The 24,295-nt window shown below is 41.7% G+C and overlaps 1 protein-coding gene across 4 annotated transcripts in view; it reads right to left on the bottom strand.

Annotated features, from left to right (window-relative positions):
* LOC147471840 (uncharacterized) overlaps window positions 1-24,295 on the bottom strand; it is a 107,017-nt gene that overhangs the window by 16,123 nt on the left and 66,599 nt on the right. For all 4 annotated transcript variants that reach the window (XM_086537237.1, XM_086537235.1, XM_086537236.1 and 1 more), the window contains one exon: window positions 20,254-20,524. In XM_086537237.1, coding sequence (XP_086393363.1) covers window positions 20,254-20,524 — 271 coding nt within the window. The remainder of the gene's footprint in view (window positions 1-20,253; window positions 20,525-24,295) is intronic.

The raw sequence follows: 24,295 nt of genomic DNA, 5'->3' as shown, positions 1-24,295 counted from the left end.
AACATAATCAAGCACTTCAGTCCCAGAACTTGGTATCGACCCTGGTACGGCCAGGTACTTCTATAACACGCCAAGAACAAGATAATCGCCAATACCCAATTGGCGCTACCTGCTGCCTACCGTTGCGCTTAAAACCAGTTATTTAATAATTACGCTCGTATCCCTTCATTCCCATCGTCCGGTCAACATTACGCGCTTCAGATGGCGATTAGTCCCTCTTATTAGCCCTCCCCCATCCCTTAATTTCACCCTTTGCCCTTATCCTTTTGCCTGAGGTTATGTGCAGCGTGGGTTCTAAATAGTGGGGTAAATATGGCGGATGGATGATGCCTTCTGCTGGGACGGGAGGCTCGATCTTGCGTTCTGTCTCGCTCGGTCTCGGTCTGTCTTTGTCTTTGTGTCTGTTTTTGTATCTGTCTGTTTGTCTTTGTTTCTGTTTCTCTGTATTTCCCTCTCTGTCTGTTTGTCTGTCTGTATTTGTATCTGTCTCTTTATCTCTATATTTCTCTGTCTGTCTGTTTGCCTGTCTCAAACTCTACCTTATTCTGTGTGTAATCTAAATTTCAGTTTTACCAAAATCTCATCGAGTCAAGGTCCAGCCTATGGTTCGGGGCGACGGGCCATGTCCCAAACACACCTAGAAACGCGGGGGTAGAGGGGGAGGGGGAGGGAGAGGGGGGAGGGGAGGAGGAAGCCCTGCATTACACACCCAAATGATTGTTGTTATTCTCACTTGTGTTTGGCCTCCTGGTGTTTACTCGGAACAAAAACGTAATGCGGTTTCCACCCCGAGGTGCCGCCCGCCAGCCCTTCTGCCGCGTAAATACCAAATTATCCGAGAAACGGCGGGATGCAAGTCGCCTCGCCTTGCCTTTTACGCCGACGCCGCCCCTCCCTCTCGCAGGAAAACAGACTTGGCGATCGCAATTTCGACTCGTAAGTAAAAATGGAGGAATGTGGTTAGTCGCCCTCCTCCTCCTCCTCTCCTTCGACGTGAGCCATTACAAGGCCTCCTACCTCCGCAAGGACACTTCTGTTGAAGGTCATCGTCGCGCGTGTTATCTTAATATGGGATACTGCCCGGATTCCTGGAGACGGGGGCTGCCTTCGATTCCTCTGAGCCTTTAGCTTCGGAGGATTAGCAAAGTTTAGTGCGGTTTCTCGTCGGGGTGACAGGAGGATCTTTTGGCATGACGTGATCGCTATCTTTTCTTCCGTCTTCTTAACTTTTAAACCTAAGCTCGCAAACGTTTAAAAACTGATAATATATATATAAAAAAGGATCCATCCCTTTCGTCAATGCATTAGAATCAACAGCAACACACACAAAATAACAATAAATAAAACTACAACTCCCCAAACAGCAGCGCGCATTAATGCCTATTATTTTCCTGCCTCGAGTCCTCTCCAGAGTTAGTGTGACGAGGTGAATGTTCAGTGTGTAACCTGGGGCATCGGAGTCGCTGCTGGGGGTCGCACCGTGACGGAAGGTTCGCCTATTGACAAAGGGAATGAGGAAGGCGAAGATCGAACCGTAATTAGCACGCTTTGATTTCGAGATCATTCAGTCTTTGGTAGCTTGAATAAACCTCTTTAATGAGTGCAGTTTTTTTGTTGTGGTTCTCAGTCTTTATTCTCTTTTTTATGCATAATAAGCTAGCTATAACTCCAGTACCCATCCCTCGACTCTCTTCACCGCGACGTCTTTAAACACAAGGTATTATGGCAGCACCCAACCTACCAACTACCACCTGTGACCTATGGCTCCCGCAACCGCAAAACACGTTAAGCATCACGCCATCTGGCCATTGACCCCGATGGAGTCAAAGTCCTTCGAGAACTTCAATTCAACCGACGACGCAAGAGGCTGTGCAAGGGGGAAGGGGGGTGGTAGTGGTGGTGGCCGGAAAGGGACACCTCGACACGTCCCCGCAAGCCTTGGGTCTTCAGCCTGCTCCTCCGCCTGCTAAACCCGGCGTTCTTGGACCGTGAGATGGCACAAAAGTCGAAGGCCGGTGGAGGAATAGGAAGAGGGCAGTGTATTCAAAGTAGAAGTAGAGAGAAAGAAAACAGAAAGAGATAAGTAATTGTTTTCTTCTGAAGGCGAATCGGGTTAGAATCCACCGACAGAGAAAACCCAAAAAGAGATGTCATTCCTTCTAACTCTTTCTATTTACCTTTCTTTCTCATTAACCCCCCCCCCTCCCCCACCCCACCATAAAGGGATTCCAAAGACAAACAAATCCCCCACACCACGCCCTGGATACAGAACCAACTAAAGAGCAGAGAAAAGGGGGGAGTGGGGGGGGGGGCAGGGCGTGGCCTCGTCGTGCACCAGAAGCAACAGGATGAACCGCCGAGTTGTCGCCGGGCCGGTGGTTGGTGTTGGAGGCTGCCAGGAGACCCCAGTGTCAGTGACCAAGGCCGTGCTTCACCTGCGGATATTTCTCTCGAAGCGTGGTGGTTCGTGGGTGTCCGGTGGTAGCCGAAGAGCCCCGATATTTACGACGCGTGCCGATGCCCTCTCTTAGACGGTTGGCTTGGTTGGTCGCCTCTCCCTCTCTCCATCCGAGTCTCGCAATCTCGGTCTCTTTCTCTTACTCTCTCTTTCTCTCTCTCTCATTCTCCTGACGACAAGCTCTCTTTCCATATCCCTCGCCAATTCCCTCCCTCTCTCCCTCCACCTCGGGCTTAGATGTCAAAAATCGAGACGGGGAAATGATTCATAGCGACGTCGCTCCCTTCCTCGGCGCATAGGCCGCGAGGGGGCGCACAGAGGGAGGTCTTTGCGATTTGTCTGGGCGCGGGCTAAATTCAAGGTCGCAAGGGCATAGGCTCTGGGTTTTAAAGAGGCCCCTTGTTTTAATAACCAATGATGCCGGGGTTGGTTATTGTGGTCTTTGTTTTTTTGTTGTTGTTGTTTTTTGTTTGGTGGAAGTTTTCTGGATGCCTCTTGGTTCATTCGTTCGTAATTTGGAAGTCTAATCATATTTGAAAATTAGAAGAAAAACAAACTAACGCAAATGGAAAAAATCATAATATATCAAAATTATTTATAATTAGGTTCATGCCGTCAGTTAATCTAACATCGAAATTAATCACGCTATTTCTCACCATATTGGATTCCGAAAATAAGTATGACGTATGCGTAATTATGCTACAAGAAAATACCTTTGGTAAAAAAAGACGACATCCCAGTCCTCTCTGCCACACAAACCTTCCTCCGCCTTCGCCATCAACCCCATTTAATCCCTTCTTCATCATCAGACAAATGGTATCCTTCGACACAAAGTTGATGACAATTTATCGGCCGATTCGAGTCCTTAAAAATCGTCCCGAGATGTCCCTCAATCCTCCAGCTATGGTCAGTGATCCTAATCTCAGAAGACAAATGCCAAGGAGCATCGAGAGGGATCTGTGTTGCGTTGGATTATATGTCTTCGTGCGAGGGACTATTTCGTCCCCTCTTTTTAAATTGGGATTCGATCGAGGAGATTTATCTCTTGGTGAAGCGGTCTTTGGTCACAATTGATGTCGTGTATGATGGAAAAAAGAATTATGAGGATTTAGAAAGAGGTTTAGGAAGGTTTAAGAAGAGTGAAAAGGCACTGCGATTCAAGGGGAAAATATAAAGAAAAATCAAAATCAAGAAAAAAGGGAAAAAGACGAATGAAAAGAATAAGAATAGAACATAAAATTGAAATTCTAAGAATCCTGCAAATAAGAAATAAAAAAGAAGACGAATCTGAAGAAAAAATCATAAAAATCTTATAATAATCCCATTAAAATAAAGACTATAAACCACTAACAAAATGCCCTCTATCCACGAAGCCAACTCTCACTCTCAATGCCATCAGAAAAGAGACTCAAAGAAAGAGAAAACGAAGACTTTCCTCCTTTCTCTTGAAAGACGAAAATAAAACACTTTCAGCGCAGGGGGACCTTAACCTCTAGAGCCGATGGAGAGAGAAAGAGGGGGAATGGAGGAGTGAAGAAGGAGGAGGGAGGGGAGAGGAGGGGGCAAGGACAGCAACGAAGAGGGAAGGATATGAAATGAAGGCAAAGGAAAAACAAAAGGGCTAAGGAATATGCGAGGAGGAAGTAGGCAGAGGAAGAGAGGGCGAAAGAGAAGAAGGAAGAAGAGATAGAGAGCAATGGAAAGATTGAAGAGACTACCTAGGAAAAAAAGAAGACAAAGACGAAAAAAAGGTCGGAACGCACGAAGCAGGAAGGCAGTGCGAAGTAGAAGGAGGAAGAGAGTGCGTGGTGGGAGGGGAGGGAGGGAGGGAGGAGAAGGAGGAAAAGGAGTAAGTGGAGGAAGAAGAAGAGGGGGGCGCAGGGGGAGGAGCTAAGTACGCCCTAGGTGAGCCACCTGAGGGCAAGAGAGACTGAGGACCTTGGCTATTGCCCTCCAGACCATCGGCCACTCACCCGGCTCATCGAAGGTCTTCAACCCTTGGGAAGCCTATATATATACACATCCTAATCATATGGAAGGAGGATGGAGGAAAAGGAAAGCGGGGGAGGAGGGGGGGGGGTGAAATGAGAGCGAAAACGATACGTAGAAGCGTTTGAATGGAATAGGTGACATTGAGAGTCGACGGAGACGCATTTTTGGGTGATTCTTGGGTCTTTGGAAGATCACCGGTTAGCTATTTTCGTTAATATTTCCTCTACGTAACTTTTACTAGTTGGGGTTAGAAGTGGATGTGCGATGAAATGCCTTATTTAAAGACTCTTCTTCTCTAGAATTTAAAAGACAATAAAGAAAAGAACACATAAAATGGCGACCGAAAACTCGAAACCTCACTCCTTTTTCTGACACTCTTTAAAGACAATTTGAAAAAGAAAAATCCACTCGAAATGCCCCCTAACCAATAAAAAAAAAGGAAAGAAGAAAAAACAAAAGCATACATATATACCAAAAGGTCTGAGGAAAACATTATCTCCCCCAAAATACACAAGTCCTCTCACTCACTATTCCTTTTTTCTTCATTCATTTTATATATCCACATCCTGGTCGCTCGAAGGGGTCGGTCGTGTATCAAGGGGGATTTGAACTACAGGTTAGTCCCCCCTTGCCTGTCTGCTATCACCACGTTGCGAGACCAGCCGGCGAGGAAGAGGCGCACGTTAGGATGGCGCCATTTTCTTTTACGGCGGCCGGTGTTGGGGTGTTGCAAGCTCGTGGGCTGGAATTCTTGTAGTTTCTTTGTTTGTTTTTGGTTTTATTTTTTACGGAGGACTTTATAAGTTTGTTGTGAGTGGGATTGTTGCAAGATTTTTTTTGGGTAGTTTTCGTTGTTGTCTTTTTAATATAATTTGCATGCATGTTAGCTGGGATTTTTTGCATGATTATTTTTGTCTGTTTCTTTTTTTTTTAAGGAAGTAGAGATCTATCTCTTTCTTTATCATGTCGTGTTGCTACTAGTTGCGTAGTACTTTCAAAGGCATTACTGTTCTCGTTTTTAGGTTGTTTGTTCGTTTTTAGATTTCGCCAATCAATAGGCCTAGTCATTCACCAAAAAATATAATGAAAGTAACTATGAAAATGAAAGTATAATTTATGGTGTATTGCAGACTAGTTGAAGGAGGTGAGGGGGGACTTTTTTGTTTTTAATTGGTAATTTTAGCATTTTTAATTTCTCGTCTAACCAATCGAATATTCACTAGGCGATCTTTTAGTTTTTTTTTTTCTTATCTAATCATTCGTTTAATGCTGAAGAGATGTCTTTCATTTTTCCTTTTTTAATTTCATACTTTATTTCATACTTTATTCGTTTATCTATTTATCCCCGTATTCATTTATTTTGTGTTATTGTTTTTGTACATAACAATGATATAACACGTGAAAAAATAATATATCCCAGTGAAAAATTATTCGAGCTATCAATTTCCGCTTTGCACTATATTCAATAAATTTTGTAGATAACATACAAGATGTCAAATACTCCATGTTATAAATGCGCAAGAAACGCCGCTTCTCTCTCTCTCTTTTCCCTCTTCCTCTTCCCCTTTCTCTCTCCCTCTCTCAAACGATGGTCTCCTTTTTCCGTTCAAAAAAGGTGAAGAAGAACAAGAGAAAGGCAGGGAATGGGTATGAGAGAGAAAGAGTGTATAGGAGGGAGGGAGGGAGATGAGAGAGAGAGGTAGAGAGAGAGAGTTTGCTCCCCACCCCCTCTTCTCTCTCTCTCTCTCTCCCTTCTTAATTCCTCTAACATAAAAAAAAAAATCATATAACCATGAAAATATCCTCCCACGAAAATACAAGAGACACCTGTCACTGAACACTCTCTCGCCCTTACAACAGGTGTCGCAGCACACGTGTTTCGTAATGATATGCAGCGCCCACGTCAGAGTGAGATCAAAGTCTAGATGTATGATAGCTAATATTTTCTCGTTCCCACTCAATAAAATTTGTATGATGTAATAATGGTTTTCCTTTCGGAGAGACACGATAATTTTCTTCCTTCTCTACATTTTCCAACATGGTTTTCCTTGAAGCAAAACAAAACATATAGACAATAATAATAATTTACTTCAGGCGGTAATTATTCTCCATCTCTATCTCTTTTTTAAGCGTTATCATTATCTAAGACATGTATATTCCCCGTTCATTAACTCGTGACGAATATTGGCGGGGACGAAAAAGGTCGGTTATCAATAATAAACAAAACAAAAGAAAAACGAATGTGCCATAAATCTCGTGCGGTGTCCAACTTCTACTCTTTAAAATCACCATTCTCAAAAACAATAAAAAAAACTATTTCATTAATGCTGCGTTTCCTATTGTTAATATTTGTTTTCTGTCCATTAATTCGTCTCGAAAATTGAAAAGAATGAGAACGATCGGCTAAAAACAGGTGCGCTTCAAACACTGTAAGATCAAAAGCAAAAGTTTGCATAAAAAGATTTTTCAAAACGACAAAATAAGTTAAACAAAGTTTCAACTATTAATTCTATGCATGAAGGAAAAATAAAATTAAAAGTGTTCTCGTGAACTACATGCACTTCTAGGTTAGCAAAAGAAAAGAAAAGAGAAGTTTTAAATGAAACTGATATAAATTAATTTCCTTGCAGTGTATAATGAAAAAAATAGATATGCGACTATATAATAACCTTTATTTACCTTTCCCGGCAAAGATAATGATATACAACAGTTGTCACATATTTAAACATCACCTGTGGCCGCCTCCAACACCTGTTGGCTCCAAGTGAGAGGGAGAGGGAGAGGGAGTGGGAGTGGAGGTGGGGGTGGGAGAGGGAGGGAGAGGGAGTGGGGTGGGAGACGGAGAGAGAATAGAGAGAGAGAGAGAGAGAGAGAGAGAGAGAGAGAGAGAGAGAGAGAGAAAGAAAGAGAGAGAAAGAGAGAGAGAGAATGTTATCGTAAAAGAGAAAGTAATCAGAAAGCGAAAGCAGAAAGACAGACAGACAGACAAACAAACAAAAAATGCAGACAACCAAGGTAAAAGTCAACAAATTAATCAATAAATAGAACAGAGGGAGAAAAACAATAAAAATACAAACAGCAAAAGACGGAACATGTCGACACCTCAACCGCCAATGCGTAACCCTGACATTGGTATGATTCTAGAAGAAAAAATGTCATTCTAAAATCCCATTAGATAACAATTCCTTTCAAGTAGACCTGTTTTATTAATTTTGAATTAAACAAAAAAAAAATATATATATACAAATATATATATATATATATATATATATATATATATATATCTTGTAACATGATTAATGTACTTTTATTTATCATTATTATTTTTGTTTGTTTGTTTGTTTGATAAAAATATTACTGACATCGAGTCTTCTACTTTAATCAAGTCCGTTATTCTTTAATCACGAACTTTATGTAATGTAAATAAAAAGATCGAAATTAAGATTGGCATAATTTTCCTCATTAGGCATACCGAAATGAATCATACTATTTTAATTGCCTCGGTAAAAATGAGGACTAGATATTTCGTTACCAAAAGAATGCTTCTAAAATAAGAAGGAGAAGAGATAGAAGAAGAGATAGAAGAAGAAGAGGAGGAGGAGGAAAAGGGAAAGAAGAAAGAGAAGAAGAAGAGAAGAAGGGAAAGAAGAAAGAGGAGAAAAAGAAGATAAGGAGGAGAAGGGAAATAAGAAAGAGGAGAAAAAGAAGATAAGGAGGAGAAGGGAAAGAAGAAAGAGGAGAAGAAGATAAGGAGAAGGGAAAGAAGAAAGAGGAGAAGAAGATAAGGAGGAGAAGGGAAAGAAGAAAGAAAAGAAGAAGAAAACAGAAGACGCAACCAATGGAATGAAACGTTCTGCGAGAATTTCCTGTCCCTGCATGACATACGAAATAAAAAAAATACAATAACAAAAACAACTAGAACACATCCTCACTTCAAACAGAATTACGAACATAACGAAGTTCAGATAACGTTCAAAAATAACGTTATTCTTTCGGTGAACGCTCCCGGCCGCAGGGTAGGTGTAAGGGGGTAGGGGGTTGGGGAGTGGGGGGGGGGAAGGGGGAAGGGGATGTGAAGGAGTAGGAAGGAGTGGGGGTGGGGGAGGGAGTGGGGAAGGGGGGGGTGTTACAAAACCTCAGTAATGTATTCGTAACCACAAAACTATATCGCCCGTGGCCATGTTTCGACGCCTTATGCTGGGCATCGGCGGACACACATATCAGGAGGTTGAAATAGTTCGGGAATTCTTGGGAGTATGCTTGAAGGAGGAAGGAGGGAGGGAAGGAGGGAGGGAAGGAGGGAGGGAGGGGGGGGAAGGAGGGAGGGAAGGAGGGAAGATGCAGGAAGAAGGAGGGGGAGAGATGTGGGGGGAGGAGGAGGAGGAGAGAGAGAGGTGCGAGTGGAGGAAAAGAGATAGGAAGGGAGGGGGAAAGAGATGCGGGGTGGGGGAGGGAAAGAGAGGGAGGAGGAAGGGGGAGGTTAAAGAAAAAGAGAAAGAGAGAGAGAGAGAGAATGAAGGAGAAAGGAAGAGAGCGAGATGAATAGAGAAAGTAAGAGAAACAGAGATCTAACCGCCCTGCATTACACGAAACCAAAGCCAAAGTCAGATCAGAAAAGCATCTCAAACCCATGAAGAGGAATTAACACCCACCTCCCTCCTCCAAGTCTTTCATCAGCTGCCTTCCGAAGGAGAAGGAAGAGGGAGAAGAAGAGGAGGAGGAGGAGAAGGAGGAGACGGAGGAAACGGAGGAGGAAGAGGAATGAATGAGAAGGTAGAGGATCAGGAAGAAAAAGAGAAGAAACAGGAACAGGAAGAAGAAAAAGACCGAGAAGATAAAGGAGAAAATAAAGAAAAGGATGAAGAAAGAGAAAATGAAGGAGAAAATGAAGAAAGTGGAGAAGACGAAAAAGAAGGAGAAGACGGAGAGGATGAACAGGAAAGCAAATAAACAACACAACACAACAGCCAGGGAGGAAGGAGGAAGGGAAGGAGGGAGGGGGGGCAGGGGGGATCTGAAGCCCTATGGTATTACACAATAAACCTAACAATTACCTCAAACCCGACAGAGGACGTAACCCTTTTCCCCGAGAATGACTGACAGTGATTACCCATACAGGTGCCACGAGCCATCGCCAGGCCAGGACAGGGGTGGGGGGGGGGAGGTTGAGGTAGGACTTTCTGGGACTGAAGGAGGTAAGAAGGGTAGGAGGGGGAGGGAGAAGGGGAGGGGGGTGAGAGTGTGAGAGTGATTTCATTTGTGGGCTGGTGGGGAGAGGGTGATTTTTTTCTTCAGTCTCTGTCTCTGTTACTCTACTTACCCTTATTATCATCACTATTATTATTATTATTACTATTATTATTTTCATCATCATCTATATTATCATTATCCCTATCATTGTTATTTTTATCATTATCATCATTATCCTTATCACCATCATTTTCATCATTATTATTACTACCACCATTATTATAACCATCACTATCTATATCACTACTAATAATGATCATTACCAACGTTGTTCCTGTCGTGCAATCAACATTACTCGCATTATGATTACCATTACCATCATTATCATCATCAAGACCCACATCTTCCAGTGTCGAACCTGGAACACCGGTTTGGTTCCAGGAAGTCATTTCTCTCTGGAAGGTTGTTTTACAGGGAGAGATGTTACAAAATGATCGTTCTCCTGGAGAGGAATGTAACATCTTTTATGGGGAAAGATGTTACAAAATGATCGTTCTCCTGGAGAGTAATGTAACATCTTTTATAGGGAAAGATGTTACAAAATGATCGTTCTCCTCGAGAGGAATGTAACATCTTTTATGGGGAAAGATGTTACAAAATGATCGTTCTCCTGGAGAGGAACGTAGCATCTTTTACAGGGAAAGATGTTACAAAATGATCGTTCTCCTGGAGAGGAATGACCTTTGGCTCGACTTGTATTTTCCTTGATGTTATTACTGTGTTTTGAACGATTTTTTTTTATTTTAATTTTTTTTTTGTGAGATGGGAAGGGAGCAGATGTTGCTGTTGCTTTTTTTTCTAATAATAATTTTCATTGTATGATTTTCTTTTTTCTTTATGTTTTGCTATTGTTGTTGATGATGGTGACGATGACTGATGAGGTAATTATGATTTAAAAAGGGTACTGATAATATCAGCAATGATCTTTAATGATGGCGCAATCGTTATACTATATATGACATACACACACACACACACACACACATACATACACACACTCATCCACAAACATAAAAAATAACCGCACCTGCAGGAACACGCATCACATATTAATCACACAATAAAGACATGCAATTAGTCCCTCCCTTACCCCCTCTTCCCTCCCTCCCTCCCACCCTCCTCCCCTCTTCCCTCCCTCCCACCCACCCTCCTCCCCTCTTCCCTCCCATCCCACCCCCTTCCTCCCCTCTTCCCTCCCTCCACCTACCCCCCTTCATCCCTCTCTCCAACCCCCCTCTTTTCCCCACCTTCCCCCACCCTTCCCTACCGTCCGACACCACTTGACATGTGACACAGGCAAGACGTAGATGTCATGCAATGTAATGAAGCGACTCTTAGTGAAGACTTAACAAATGGAGGAAGAAGAAAAAGAAAAAGAAAAAGAAAACGTCATTAAGATATATATGCTTTTGACTTTCTTTTTTTTCGGCTGCAGTCTGGTAGGTAAGTAGGTAGGTAAGTGGGTAAGTAAGTAGACAAGTAAGGAGGTAAGCAAGTAGGTAGGTAGGTAGATATGTAAGTAGGTAGATAAGCAAGCAAACCGGCAGGTAGGCAGGTAGGTAGACAGGTAGGTAGGTAGGTAGGTAGGCTAGTAGATGAATAAGTAAGTAGGCTAAGAGACTAAGTAGGTATGAAGGGAGGCAGGCAGGCAAGTAAACAAGCAGCAAGTAGATGTGCAGATAAGACACACATACTGTTCAGACAGGCACGCTTACAAACACGGATGCCTTTACACTCCCTCTCTCTTTATGCTCCCTATGCTCGCTTGCTCGCTCGCTCGCTTGCTCCCTCCCACCCACCCATCCTTCCTCCCTCCACCCGCAACCGCAACCTCAGCCTCGACCGCAACCGCAAGGTCAAGAACGACTAGGGGACGACTCGCTGGTCTACGATGATCTCTCCCGTAGCGGGTCGTTTGGCGATGGGTCGTGGTGATGCTGAGGGGGGAGGGGGAAAGAGGAGGGGGAAGAAGAGGGGGGACGGGAAAAAGGAGGGGGGAGGGGGGAGGGGAAGAGGAGGGGATAAGGGAGAAGAAGGGAAGGAAGAAGAGGAGGAGGAGGAGGAAGAGGAGGGAGAAGAAGAGGAAGAGGAAGAGGAGGAGGAGAGGGAGGGGGAATAGAAAGGGGAGGGGGGTTGTGGTCGTCCAAGAGGTAGGGGAGTGGGGTTGGGGTCGTCCAAGAGGTAGGGGAGTGGGGTTGGAGTCGTGGAGAGGGGTAGGGAGGGGAGGGGAGGGGAGGGGAGTCGTACATGCGTGAGGTGATAATTAGTAGTGTGGGAAAGAGGGTAGCATTATCGTTTTTTTAAGGAGGGAGTCGTAACTATAGGTGAGTCGGCGTGAAAAGGTCGTATATTCCTTGACTATATGTATTTTTTATATTTTGCATGTGTTTTGTTTGTGTCTCAAGTGTAGTTCAATTCGATTTTTCACAAATATTTCCTTCCATACGATACATACAGCAAAGACATTCTCTTACTCTTAATAAACCTCATTTAGACATTAAAAAAAAAGCAACTAATGCAAAAGTGCCAAGTAGACTACATACCTATTAAAGACCCGATAAAAAAAAGCGATCACATCAATTTTACAAAAGACCTATGGAAAAAAAATATATATATATCTTTCAAAGTGACGACATCTGGCAGCCGCGCGTGACCTGGGGCGCGTGGCGACCTTGCGCCTCACGCTGACACACGCCGGCCCGTTTAGCGTGAAAAGAACCACTAAATACATATTTTACACACATTTCATACAAACTTCATACATATCATATCAAATATAATATATATATATGTATGTATGTATGTATGTATGTATATATATATGCGTGTGTGTGTGTGTGTGTGTGTGTGTGTGTGTGTGTGTGTGTGTGTGTGTGTGTGTGTGTGTGTGTGTGTGTGTGTTTTAGCTGTATATCCAACCATTTGTCAAAAAAAAAAATATATATATATATAATAAATAAAATAAATAAATAAATCATACAGGTACATAAACATATAAGAAAATCAAACACTAAAACTAAAACACTACAACTATAACCCATCCTGATAGAAGGAGAAGAAAACAAAAACCATTTCTTCATTTTTTTTCTCAAAGATCAAAACACTCCTGGATCAACGACAAGTGAGGCGAGGGAAGCGCAACGAAGAGAGGAGGGGGGAGAGGGATGGGGAAGGGAGGGGGATTGGCAGAAGGAGAGGTAGGAGGGTTGGGGGATGGGGAAGGGAGAAGGGGATGGGGTAGAGAGAGAGAGAGAGAGAGAGAGAGAGAGAGAGAGAGAGAGAGAGAGAGAGAGAGAGAGAGAGAGAGAGAGAGAGAGAGAGAGAGAGAGAGAGGGAGGGAGGGAGGGAAGGGAGAAGGAGGAGGAAGCAAGGGAGAAGGAGGGTGACACAAAGGAGGGAAGGGAAAGGGGGAGGGAGAAAGAGGGGGGAAGGGAGAGGGAGAGGAACAGGGAGGAGGGAAGGGGGGACTGTTGGGCAGCGTATGTGACACGGAGAGAACGTAAAAAAAACCTTTTCGCTGATGAAAAATGAGGCAAATTAGAGGCAAGAACCCCCCCAGCGTTAACAGGGTTAATCTGTTAGAAGAGTAATGACCATCTCTCTCTCTCTCTCTCTCTCTCTCTCTCTCTCTCTCTCTCTCTCTCTCTCTCTCTCTCTCTCTCTCTCTCTCTCTCCCTCTCTCTCTCTCTCTCTTTCTCTCTCTCTCGCTCTCGCTCTCTATCTCTTTTTCTTTCCCTCTTCTTATCACACCCTTTCCTCCATTTCCCTCTAACTCTCTCCTTCCTCCAACTCCCCTCCCCCTCCCTCCCAACCCTCCATCTCCCTCCCTCCCTTCCACCTCTCCCCCTCCCTCCATCTCCTTCCCATCCTCCATCTCCCATCCCATCTCCTTCTCTTTCCCCCCTCCAATCCCTCCCTCCATCTCCTTCCCTTCCACCAACTCCCTCCCCTCCCCTCCCATCTCCTTCCCTCCCTCCCTCCCTCCCTCGACAACAAGTGTAATAAGCGTTATGGAATGTTTTCTCCGCTCCCGTATTTGGTCGCCTTCCATGTTTCCATTTGGCTGTTGGTATCGCGTGTTATTACCATGAACGAGGTGGTATCTATCTTTTAGTAATATCTCTGGGAATCTAGAAAATTTTGATTACTTTCTTCTATGAGGCTTTTGATTCATTTTGAAAATAACTCGTATATCTGATGAATGGAAGGTTGTTCATCTTTTCGTATTTCTTTATATAAATTTATGATATGGACAGTACTGAGAGAGAAGAATTATATATATATATATATATATATATATATATATATATATATACTTACATATTTATACATACATACATATATATATATAATAATATATATATATATATATATATATATATATATATATATGCATATATGTATATATGTATATACTTACATATTTATATATACACATATATATACATACATATATATATACATATATATATACATATATATATATAATATACATATATATATATATATATATATATATATATATATATATATATATATATATGACCGATGTACGAAAACATACTAGAATTTATAATATCAATAAATCAAGCATCATACAAGACCCAACATCAACGCAAAAAATAAAAAATATACAGACATACATAAAAACTTTAAAAAAATCACACCCTCCACCCAAAAAAAAAAAAAAATAAATAAATAAATAAACAAATAGAAATAAAAATTTGTATGAAACCTAAGTTCCCATGACAACCAAGGCCTACACCTGACTCAGATAAAAATCAAAAGTAAAATCCATTTAAACTATTTCAGGTGAAGTCACCCCCCACCTCCACTCCCACCCCTCCGGTCCACTAGGCGCACCTGCCTTGACTATTACACCTTAATCTATTTTTTTTTCTCTTTAGAATAATGAAAGGTCTATTCGCAAGGAAGGGTTAACTTGGAATAGTTAATATAAGTGTCCTTTTTTACTGTTCTTGCTGTTGTTGTTCTTGTTACTGTGCTTGTTGCTGTTGTTGTTGTATTGTTTTGCTGTTTTCGCATTGGAGAAAGGTGACCAAAACAAATAACGACGAAAAAGATGACGAAAATCAAGAAAACAAACAAGGCGAAGGGGAGAAAAAAAATATCATCAAGAAGAAGAAGAAGAAGAAGAAGAAGAAGAAAAAGAAACGGAAAAAATAAATAGAGAAAAAACACGAAAACAAGAAAAAAAATAAAGATAAAAAAAATGAATAAACAAATAAGTAAAAAAGGCAAAACAGGAAAAAAATAAAAAAAGAAGGAAAAATATCAGCAAGACCCAAGCAAGCAAAGTGATGATGGACCGCTTGATAAACAGGACGTGCTTGAACCTTTGTCATGTGCCTGGAGGGAAAGGGAGGGAAAGGGAGGGAGGGAGGGGAGAGGGAGGGGAGAGGAAGGAAGGGAAAGAAAGGGAGGGAGGGGAGAGGAGGAAAGGGAAAGGAAGGGAGGGAGGGAAAGGGAGGGAGAATAGGAAAGGAAGGGAAGGAGGGAGGGAGAGAGGGGAGGGAGAATAGGAAAGGAAGGGAAGGAGGGAGGGAGAATGGGAAAATAAGGGAAGGAAGGAAGGAAGGAGGGAGGGAGGGAGAATGGGAAAGGAAGGGAAGGAGGGAGGGAGGGAAAGAAAGGCAGGAGGGGGGGAGAATGGGAAAGGAAGGGAAGGAGGGAGGGAGGGAGAGGAAGGGTGGGGGGGGAGGGAAAGGGAAGGTTAGAGGAGGATGGGAAAGTGAGGAAAAGGAGGGGAAGGGAGGTGAGGATGAGGGGAGGGAGGGAGAGAAAGTGAGGGAAAGAGTGAGGATGAGAGAAGGGAGAGAAAGAGAACGACTTGAGAAGAGAACATTGACCAGCCTGAAGCCAGACCATGAGGTTAGCCTTAGGGAAGAACACTGAGAGAACAACCTGGAGCCATGTTCTTAAAAGTTCTCCAAGCACAGAGAGAGTACTAGAGAGGCGAAGCGATATTTCCGACGAAAAATTACTATCGGAACATTTATTTACATTCCGATTACATTAAAAGAACTACGATGATATAGGGTCTGTATCAGCAGCGTATATCAAATTACAACTGTGATTGACCTATCACCCATATCGTTCATAATCTTAATTTGTGGACGTACAAAAAAATACCCAAAAAATAGGCCTATATGACGCCCGATCCCAGCGTCTCTATCTCTCACCCCTTCCATTCATCAGTGCTTGTTACAATAGGCCTATCAATCCATCTTAATTTTGGGTAAATCAATTCATACTGACAGGCAGGTCTGTTAACCCGTTATTACAGTGGCTATACCTGTCACTTTGCTTTCAAGAAAAAAAAAACTCTCTTTAAATAATAATAAGAAAAAATAGTTTTTTTTCTAAGCTATTTTTTGTCGACGTTTAAAAACAACTACAATGGAGAAAGCCTTATATAGGAGAACAGCTCAGAAGAATCTTTTTGGTAATAGTGATGACGGGTTTAATATCAGTGATGCTCTCTGTGATGATCTTGCGTTGGTTCTAGTTCTTTAGTTTAGTTCTTTAGTTCTTTGGTTCTCTAGTTCATTAGTTATTTTGTTCTTGGTTCTAATCAATTATGTAGGAGGAAGAAGAAAATAAGTTTCACGCTGTCGTAATGAGCGTCATTTAACTTGTTCGATATAAATTTTGAAAACTATATTGTGAAGTTGAATAGAGAGAGAGAGAGAGAGAGAGAGAGAGAGAGAGAGAGAGAGAGAGAGAGAGAGAGAGAGAGAGAGAGAGAGAGAGAGAGAGAGAGAGAGAAGAGAGAGAGAGAGAGAGAGAGAGGGGGGAGAGAGAGAGAGAGAGAGAGAGAGAGAGAAGAGAGAGAGAGAGAGAGAGAGAGAGAGAGAGAGAGAGAGAGAGAGAGAGAGAGAGAGAGAGAGAGAGAGAAAATAAGCAAACAAAAACTACAGTAAAAAAGAGCCACGAGCGTAAAATAATAAACATAATTACGTACACAAGAAAGAGAGGAAAAAAAATCCCTTGAGGGGAAAATAAACCATTACTTATGCCTCTCTTACCCGTAATGTCTTCGCCGTCTCTCTGTCTTCCTACTTTGGTTAACCTTAGTCTTTCTTTCTTTCTCTTCTTGGCTCTATTCGGGTTTACTCTCTGTCTCTCTGTTTTCTCTTTTTATACCTCTCTGCCTTTGTCTCTATCTCCCCCCTCTGTCTGTCTGTCACGCCCTCTCCCTCTCCCTCTTTCTCTCCCCTCCTTCCCCTTCTCCCTCTGGTCGTCTTTTTTCGCTCACCGCTTCGTTATCATATTTCTCTTTAACATTCTTCTCCGAGCTCTCCCCCCTCCCCCTTCCCTCCCTCCTGTCCCTCTTTCTGGCCGTAAGGGAAGCTGGAAGCGAAACATTAAAAAGAAGAAAGAAAAAAGAAATATTTATAGCGATCCCAGTATTTCATGCTAACTTTCCAAAGCTAATTGTGTGAGAAGAGTAAACTTTAGTGCAGTTTCCCCTATAATTGGCGCATGGTGCCGAGAACACGTTTTCTATGCCTAGTGCTATAAATCATTACTGAAGGTAAAGTCCTTGTAAATAATCGTAAATTGTAGTTCTAAAGTACATACATTCTTGAACATGGATAACAAATCTACCCTTTTGATAAACGAACGAGAAATGTTAAGATAATTCATGAAAATACCTATTTTGTCCATCTATCTATCTACCTACCTATCTATATACACATACCAAAAAGGACAAATATTGATGACGAGATATTTTAAGACGAGAGTATACATAAACCCTGAGGCTTACAGCTACAGGGTATGCTTAATAACAGGTACGTAAGTTTATGAAGATGTAGTGGCATGCGATGATGACTACCCAAATGCAAGCACACGTGCATACACACACGCACTCATGCACGAATGGGCAACACACGCAAGCATACAAAGACTCATATTTACAAACACTGAATGATACAGTGAGGGACGAAGGTGGGGAGGGAGGGAGGGAGGGAGGGAGGGAGGGAGGGAGGGAGAGAGACAGAGAGACAGAGGAAGAGGAAGAAAGAGAGAGAGAGAGAGAGAGAGAGAGAGAGAGAGAGAGAGAGAGAGAGAGAGAGAGAGAGAGAGAGAGAGAGAGAGAGAGAGAGAGAGAGAAGGGCAAGGAATGTGGAAGAGGGAAAAAGACAGACAGAGAGAGATATAGAGATAAACAGATAGACAGACAAACAAAGACAGAGACAGAGCAACAACAAAAAAAAAAAAAAAAAAAAAAAAAAAAAAAAAAAAAAAAAACATAATCAACCACTCGCCCAACCACCCATCCACACACAAACACAACCACACAGCAGAACAACACCCGTAAGAACCCGCACCACCCAAAACGGGAGAACATACAGTAGAACTCCATAAATACCAACCGTCACTATAATTTGTGTCTTGTCTTTTCGCGTGTGCGCAGACAGACACACACACATAGACAGACAGACAGACACAGACAGACCCGAGGGCATTATGGCATTAGAACATTCATTCCTTAACTACACCTCGAGGGAATACACTACAATGACACTACAGTACTGGGAAACGCACCTTTTACATTGTGTGGACAGGTGCCTTGGGGAACTCTGTTTGCGCTGGTTAGGGTACGCGCTCTCATGGGGTTTCTCGGAGTGCTGTGGTGGTTTGTTATCGTTATCATTAGCATCCTTTTTTTGGGGATTATTATCATCATTAATCGGATTTTGAAGTGGTTATCGTTTTCATTGTTGATATTTTCTGTATCTGTGTTTCTGTAGTCATAATCATTATTTAACATCGTTTATAGGATTTTTTAATAGTTATCTTTTTCATCATTGTTGATATTTTCTGTATTTGTATTTCTGTAGTCATCAGCATCACCATCATCATCATTAGGGGTGGTATTTTTACCGTCGTTAGTTTTATCATCAATATCGATTTAATTGCGGAGTAAAAAGGCCTGCTTGGGAAAATCTTTGACTGATCATTAAAAAAATTAAATCTCGCAAAATATTGTAAATGGATTAGAAAAAAATTCCTTTCGCAAATAAAAAGCAAGAATAATAAACAGGATTATCTGCCTCATTTACACCCTATCCCGAAGTCACCCATGGAATTATGGCTAAAAATATGTATAGGCCTATTCTATATATTTTTTTTCTTCTCTTTTCTGTTCTAGATAGTCCTACTCTAATTTTCACATGTGGTTTCGTTTAAACTGGTGCAGCATTTGTTATCTTCAGCATACTTACCTGCGTATGCCCTTTTCTTGTAGTTCTGGCTCTATGCACTTACCTGTGTATCATAAACTTGTGACAGGAATAGATAGTTTTCAAAGTGCCTTTTCGGTTATCATATTCTGGTGCTTTTGTTTGTTTGTTATATTTTGTTTTGTGTTGTGTGATGTTTTTTTTTTTTTTTACTGTGTTGTGTTTTCTTGTGTATGTGTTTGTGCATGAATTTGTGTGCGCACACAAATACAGTTGACACTTTCACAGCCCATACAATATACACCATCAAATAACCCCCCGTAAACGAAAATGTAAAAAAACTGTAAAACACAAGAGAAGAATCACATAAATTCTTAATTGAAACTAGCACAACCTTAACCCAACAAAAAAAACTAAATAACCCCTTTCAAGACAGAAAAAAATTATCCTCATGAAGAGAGATTCTTAAATCAAAGAATACCTCAATTTAACCTTTTATCTTTTTTTTGTTTTTTAGAAAGTTTCCATAGGCCTAGATTTTCCCCGGGGGGTTGTTACTGCGTCCAAGCAAAGGGAAAGGGTTAGCCTAGGCCTATCCTCGACAGGACCTGCAGCCACGAGGGATTAAGACCCTCAATTAAAGGTCGTGTTAAGCCCCTTGCGCCACGAACTCAGCCCGGGAGACATAAGCTTGAATCCTTTTTTAGGTCCTTAATTGTGGCGGGACTGTAAAAGGTGTTAGGACGAGTGGCGTGTGTTGAGGAGAGGGGGAGGAGGGAGGGGGGAGGGGGAGAAAGGGTTGAAAGGCGGTGAGGAGGGAGGGAGGGAGGGAGGGAGGGAGGGAGGATGGGAGGGAGGGAGGGAGAAAGAGAGAGAGGGAGAGAATGAGAGAGTGAGAGAGGGAGGGAGATGGAGAGAGAGAGAGAGAGAGGGAGAGATGTCTAGATAGATAGATGTAGACGTATGTAGGAGGGAGAGAAACGGAAAGGTAAATTGATGTATAATGAGAGAGAAGAGAAAACGGAGATAGAATAAGAAAGACAATTTGTTAGAGAGAATCTACTCCTTATAAAACCCCTCTTATCAGACAGCGAAGAATACACAAAAATAACATTTATAAGATTTTTTCTTACGAAAGGAAGAAAAAAAGGTGTCAGGATAACCACAAAATATGATTCATAAACAGACTGAACCACGAAACGGAGTGAAAAGAAAAGAAAAGAAAAGAAAAGAAAAGAAAAGAAAAGAAAAGAAAAGAAAAGAAAAGAAAAGAAAAGAAAAGAAAAGAAAAGAGAAAAGAATACCGAATGAAAACAAAACCGTAGCGCAAAATCCGCCTACCTGAGAGGGAAGAGTCCGTCTCGCTGCGTTCGCTCGACAGGCTGTACGAGTGCTCCACCTTGACCGTCGGCGTCTCCTGCTGCTGCGCCGCCAGGAAGGTGCTGATGGAGCCGAGCGTGCTGAGGGAGCCCAAGGAACTCAGCTGCGAGATCACGCCCAACGACGCCTCGGTCATGAGCCGGTCGTTGAGAACTACCCCGTTCGCTCCTCCCATGCCGCTGTTTTCGAGCACGCCTGCCCAGTCGGTCTCGCTCGCCGCTCGCAAGGCCTCCTGGTGGAATCGAAGGACGCGGTGGGTTAGAAGACGGGAGGTCGGAAAACATATATCGATGTAGAGATATATCGATATAGAGATATATTGATATAGAGTTATAAAAATGGAATACCGGTTACCTATATGAATATTAGATGTTCTATTATCTATATAGAAAATAGAATGCCTATTATAGGTTACCTATTATCTATAAAAGAAAAATATCTATCATCTATAAGACAAGAATACCTATTATCTATAAAACATGAATACATATTATCTATAAAACATGAATACATATTATCTATAAAAAATGGATAGCTATTATCTATAACAATATATTGTGAGTTATGAGGTAAATACAATGACGGGTCTTGCTGACAGATGATTCATGTCTGAAATAAGAGAATGGAGGGAATTTCATTAAGAAACTTTTAAAAGTATGAATAATGCGACCTTGGCAGATATATATATATATACATATATATATATATATATATATATATATATATATATATATATATGTGTGTGTGTGTGTGTGTGTGTGTGTGTGTGTGTGTGTGTGTGCGTGTGCGTGTGCGTGTGCGTGTGCGTGTGCGTGTGTGTGTGTGTGTGCGTGTGCGTGTGCGTGTGAACTGATAACATTGTTCTGGTGACTTATTCCTGTGCGTTGAGACTTATCTTGAAGTTTTACTTCGTCTAGTCTTCTCGGCTTGTATAAGCACCTGCATTATTAGAGTCCCGTATCACACCTGCGCTTGTAAAACACCTGTTCTCACATGCACACCTACCTCTTCAAAATTTAAGACGAATTTTCTCGCGAAATGTAACAAATGACCCACATTTATTTTAAGTGCTGTGGGTTTTCATTCAGTTTTCTTTTCTTTTAGGTTGTATACCGGGCAAACATATTCACATCCAATTATGGGCTGAGGATGTTTGCTGTCGAGGAATGCAGGCTATTGGGTGTGTGGATGCTATGAGTGCTAGTACATATACTTACATAAAAATATACATGCACACACATACACACATTTATATATATATATATATATATATATATATATATATATATATATATATATGCACACACATACACACATTTATATATATATATATATATATACATATACATATATTTATATATATATATTTATTTTTATATATAAATATATATATATAAATATATAAATATATATATATATACATATATATGTGTGTGTGTTTGTGTATGTGTATGTGAGCGTGTGCGTTTACGTGTACGTATGCGTGTGTGAATGCGAAAAAAATGTCCCTGTCGTCTCAACATGTGTTTATCAATGGGCCGTGTCTCAAGCGTAAAAGTATTAGATAGCGAAAACACCGACATACAAGCACAAAAACAACAGCAGACTCAATAATAGTTCTAATAAAGATATCTGCGTAGCTTGTATCTCTATTTGATTGGATTTGCTGTGTTTGGCATTCCCAAAGAAAGAAAATTCGCCACTAATGTAAACAAATTAGCGTAAAGAAAACGGACATACTTATTATACGGTCGGTTGTTTTTTGGTGTTTTTTTCGCGTTTGTTGATTTCAAGGGCTGACTATTCTGTGTTTTTTTGGTATGTTTTATTTTAATATCATGTATCTTATTATTGTAGTTTGTTATAAAAGCATCAGCATAGTATATTCATATACTGCTTAAAAAGGAAAACACACCCTTCTGTCTCTCTGCAACATGACAACGATAACATCAAATAATCAAAAAGATTAAATAAAAATAGAGAAACTCAACAACCGAAAGACCCCCCCCCCTATACACATCCCCACCCTTACCTTGCGCCTCCCCCCGCCCCCTCTTCTAAAAAAAAATGTCAATTACTTTTACCTTCCTAGACAGTCTTCTTCCTTGGCCTCGAGGCGCTCTTCTTCAATAATGACTATGCAATTGAAAACGCATAATTGTGAGTACAATAGCCAGAAAACCCTTGGACTTCGGCCATTTCCTTCCCTTCGGTCGAGCAATATGTTTACATCGCAATCAAAGAAAACGGAAAAAATAACATTGAATCGAGTGTCTTTTTTTTCTTCTTCTTTATACAATTATGTCAGCGTTTCTTGTTTCCACCAAAGTCGCTGTATTTTTTCTCGCTCAATTGCTATTTTTGCCTTGTGGTCTGTTGTCTTGTCATATTGTTTCATTATCTTTTTGTTTATCAGCCAACTAACTTTCTCTTTTCCTATCACACACTCGTTCATTCTCTAACACATTTAGTCATTTTGGTTGTTCTTTCTATCACTTTCTCTACTCTTCTCTCTCTCTCTCTCTCTCTCTCTCTCTCTCTCTCTCTCTCTCTCTCTCTCTCTCTCTCTCTCTCTCTCTCTCTCTCTTCTCTCTACTCTCTCTGCCTCTCTCTCCTCTCTCTCCTCCCTCCTCTCTCCCCCCCTCCCCTCCCCCCCCCCCACTCCTCCCCTTCCCCTCCCTCCTCCCCCCCCTCCCCCCTCCTCCCTCCCTCCCTCCCTCCTCCCTCCCCTCCCCTCTCCTCCTCCCTCCTCCTCCCTCCCTCCTCCTCTCCTCCTCCCTCCCCTCTCCCTCTCCCCTCTCCTCTCTCTCTCCCCTCCTCTCCTTCTCCTCCCTTCTCTCCTCTTCTCCCTCCTCCCCTCCTCTCTCCCTCCTCCTCCCCCTCCCACTCCTCCTCCCCCTTCCATCCCCCCTTTCTCTTCATTTCTCCCACTCACTCTCTATTCAGAACTCCCCCTATTACTCTTTTCCATCCCTCCCCCTCCCCCCATCCCCCACCCCCACCCACCACGACCGGAACAATCATTCAATCACACACACAGCGCTGCCAGTCAACCATAAAATCATCCTCCCCACCGAACAACCAACTCGACCAAGTCAACACACACAAAAGCCCCCATGGCAAAAGTGTGTGCGTTTTGTAAAGGCTAAAAAGTCAGCGTGGTATGAACTTGACGTGGGTTGAGGTGGGTACATGTCGTCCAGCATACCCCTCCGCCGCCCCCCCTCCCCCTCCCCCTCCCCCTCCCCTGTCCATCCACTCTACCTGTAATATGTGCCCCGGAGCGCTGTGAAATTTGAAATCACGGGTGTAAAATGGATGTGTGAGTGTTTGTATTTATGCGGTTGCTTCTGCTATGTCGGCTTCTATGTGTGTATGATATACTACAGTATGCATGGACATATGCTATGTGTGTGTGTGTGTGTGTGTGTGTGTGTGTGTGTGTGTGTGTGTGTGTGTGTGTGTGTGTGTGTGTGTGTGTGTGTGTGTGTGTGTGTGTGTGTGTGTGTGCGTGCGTGCATGCGTGTGTGTGTGTGTGTGTGTGTGTGTGTGTGTGTGTATGCATGTATATAAGTATGTATGCATTTACATATATATATATATATATATATATATATATATATATATATATGTATGTATATATATATATATATATATATATATATGTATGTATATATATACATATATGTGTATATACATATATATATACATATACATATACATATACATATATATATGTATATACATATGTATATACATATATATACATATATATGTATATATATAAATATATATATATAAATTTATATATGTATATATACATATATGCATGCACACATACACACACACAGATATATATATATATATACATATATATATATATACATATATATATATATATATATATATATATATATACATATATACATATGCACATAAATGCGCGTGTATTCGTGCATGAAGGTGCGTGTGCAGGCGTGGCCATGCAGGCGTGACCATGCGT

The sequence above is a fragment of the Penaeus japonicus genome, unplaced genomic scaffold, assembly GCF_977035675.1.
Source record: "Penaeus japonicus unplaced genomic scaffold, GWHDUDI00000001_assembly GWHDUDI00000005, whole genome shotgun sequence".
NCBI classification, from domain to species: Eukaryota; Metazoa; Arthropoda; class Malacostraca; order Decapoda; family Penaeidae; genus Penaeus; species Penaeus japonicus.
Note: the sequence above shows the minus strand (reverse complement) of the source record. Positions and strands in the feature narration are given on the sequence as shown.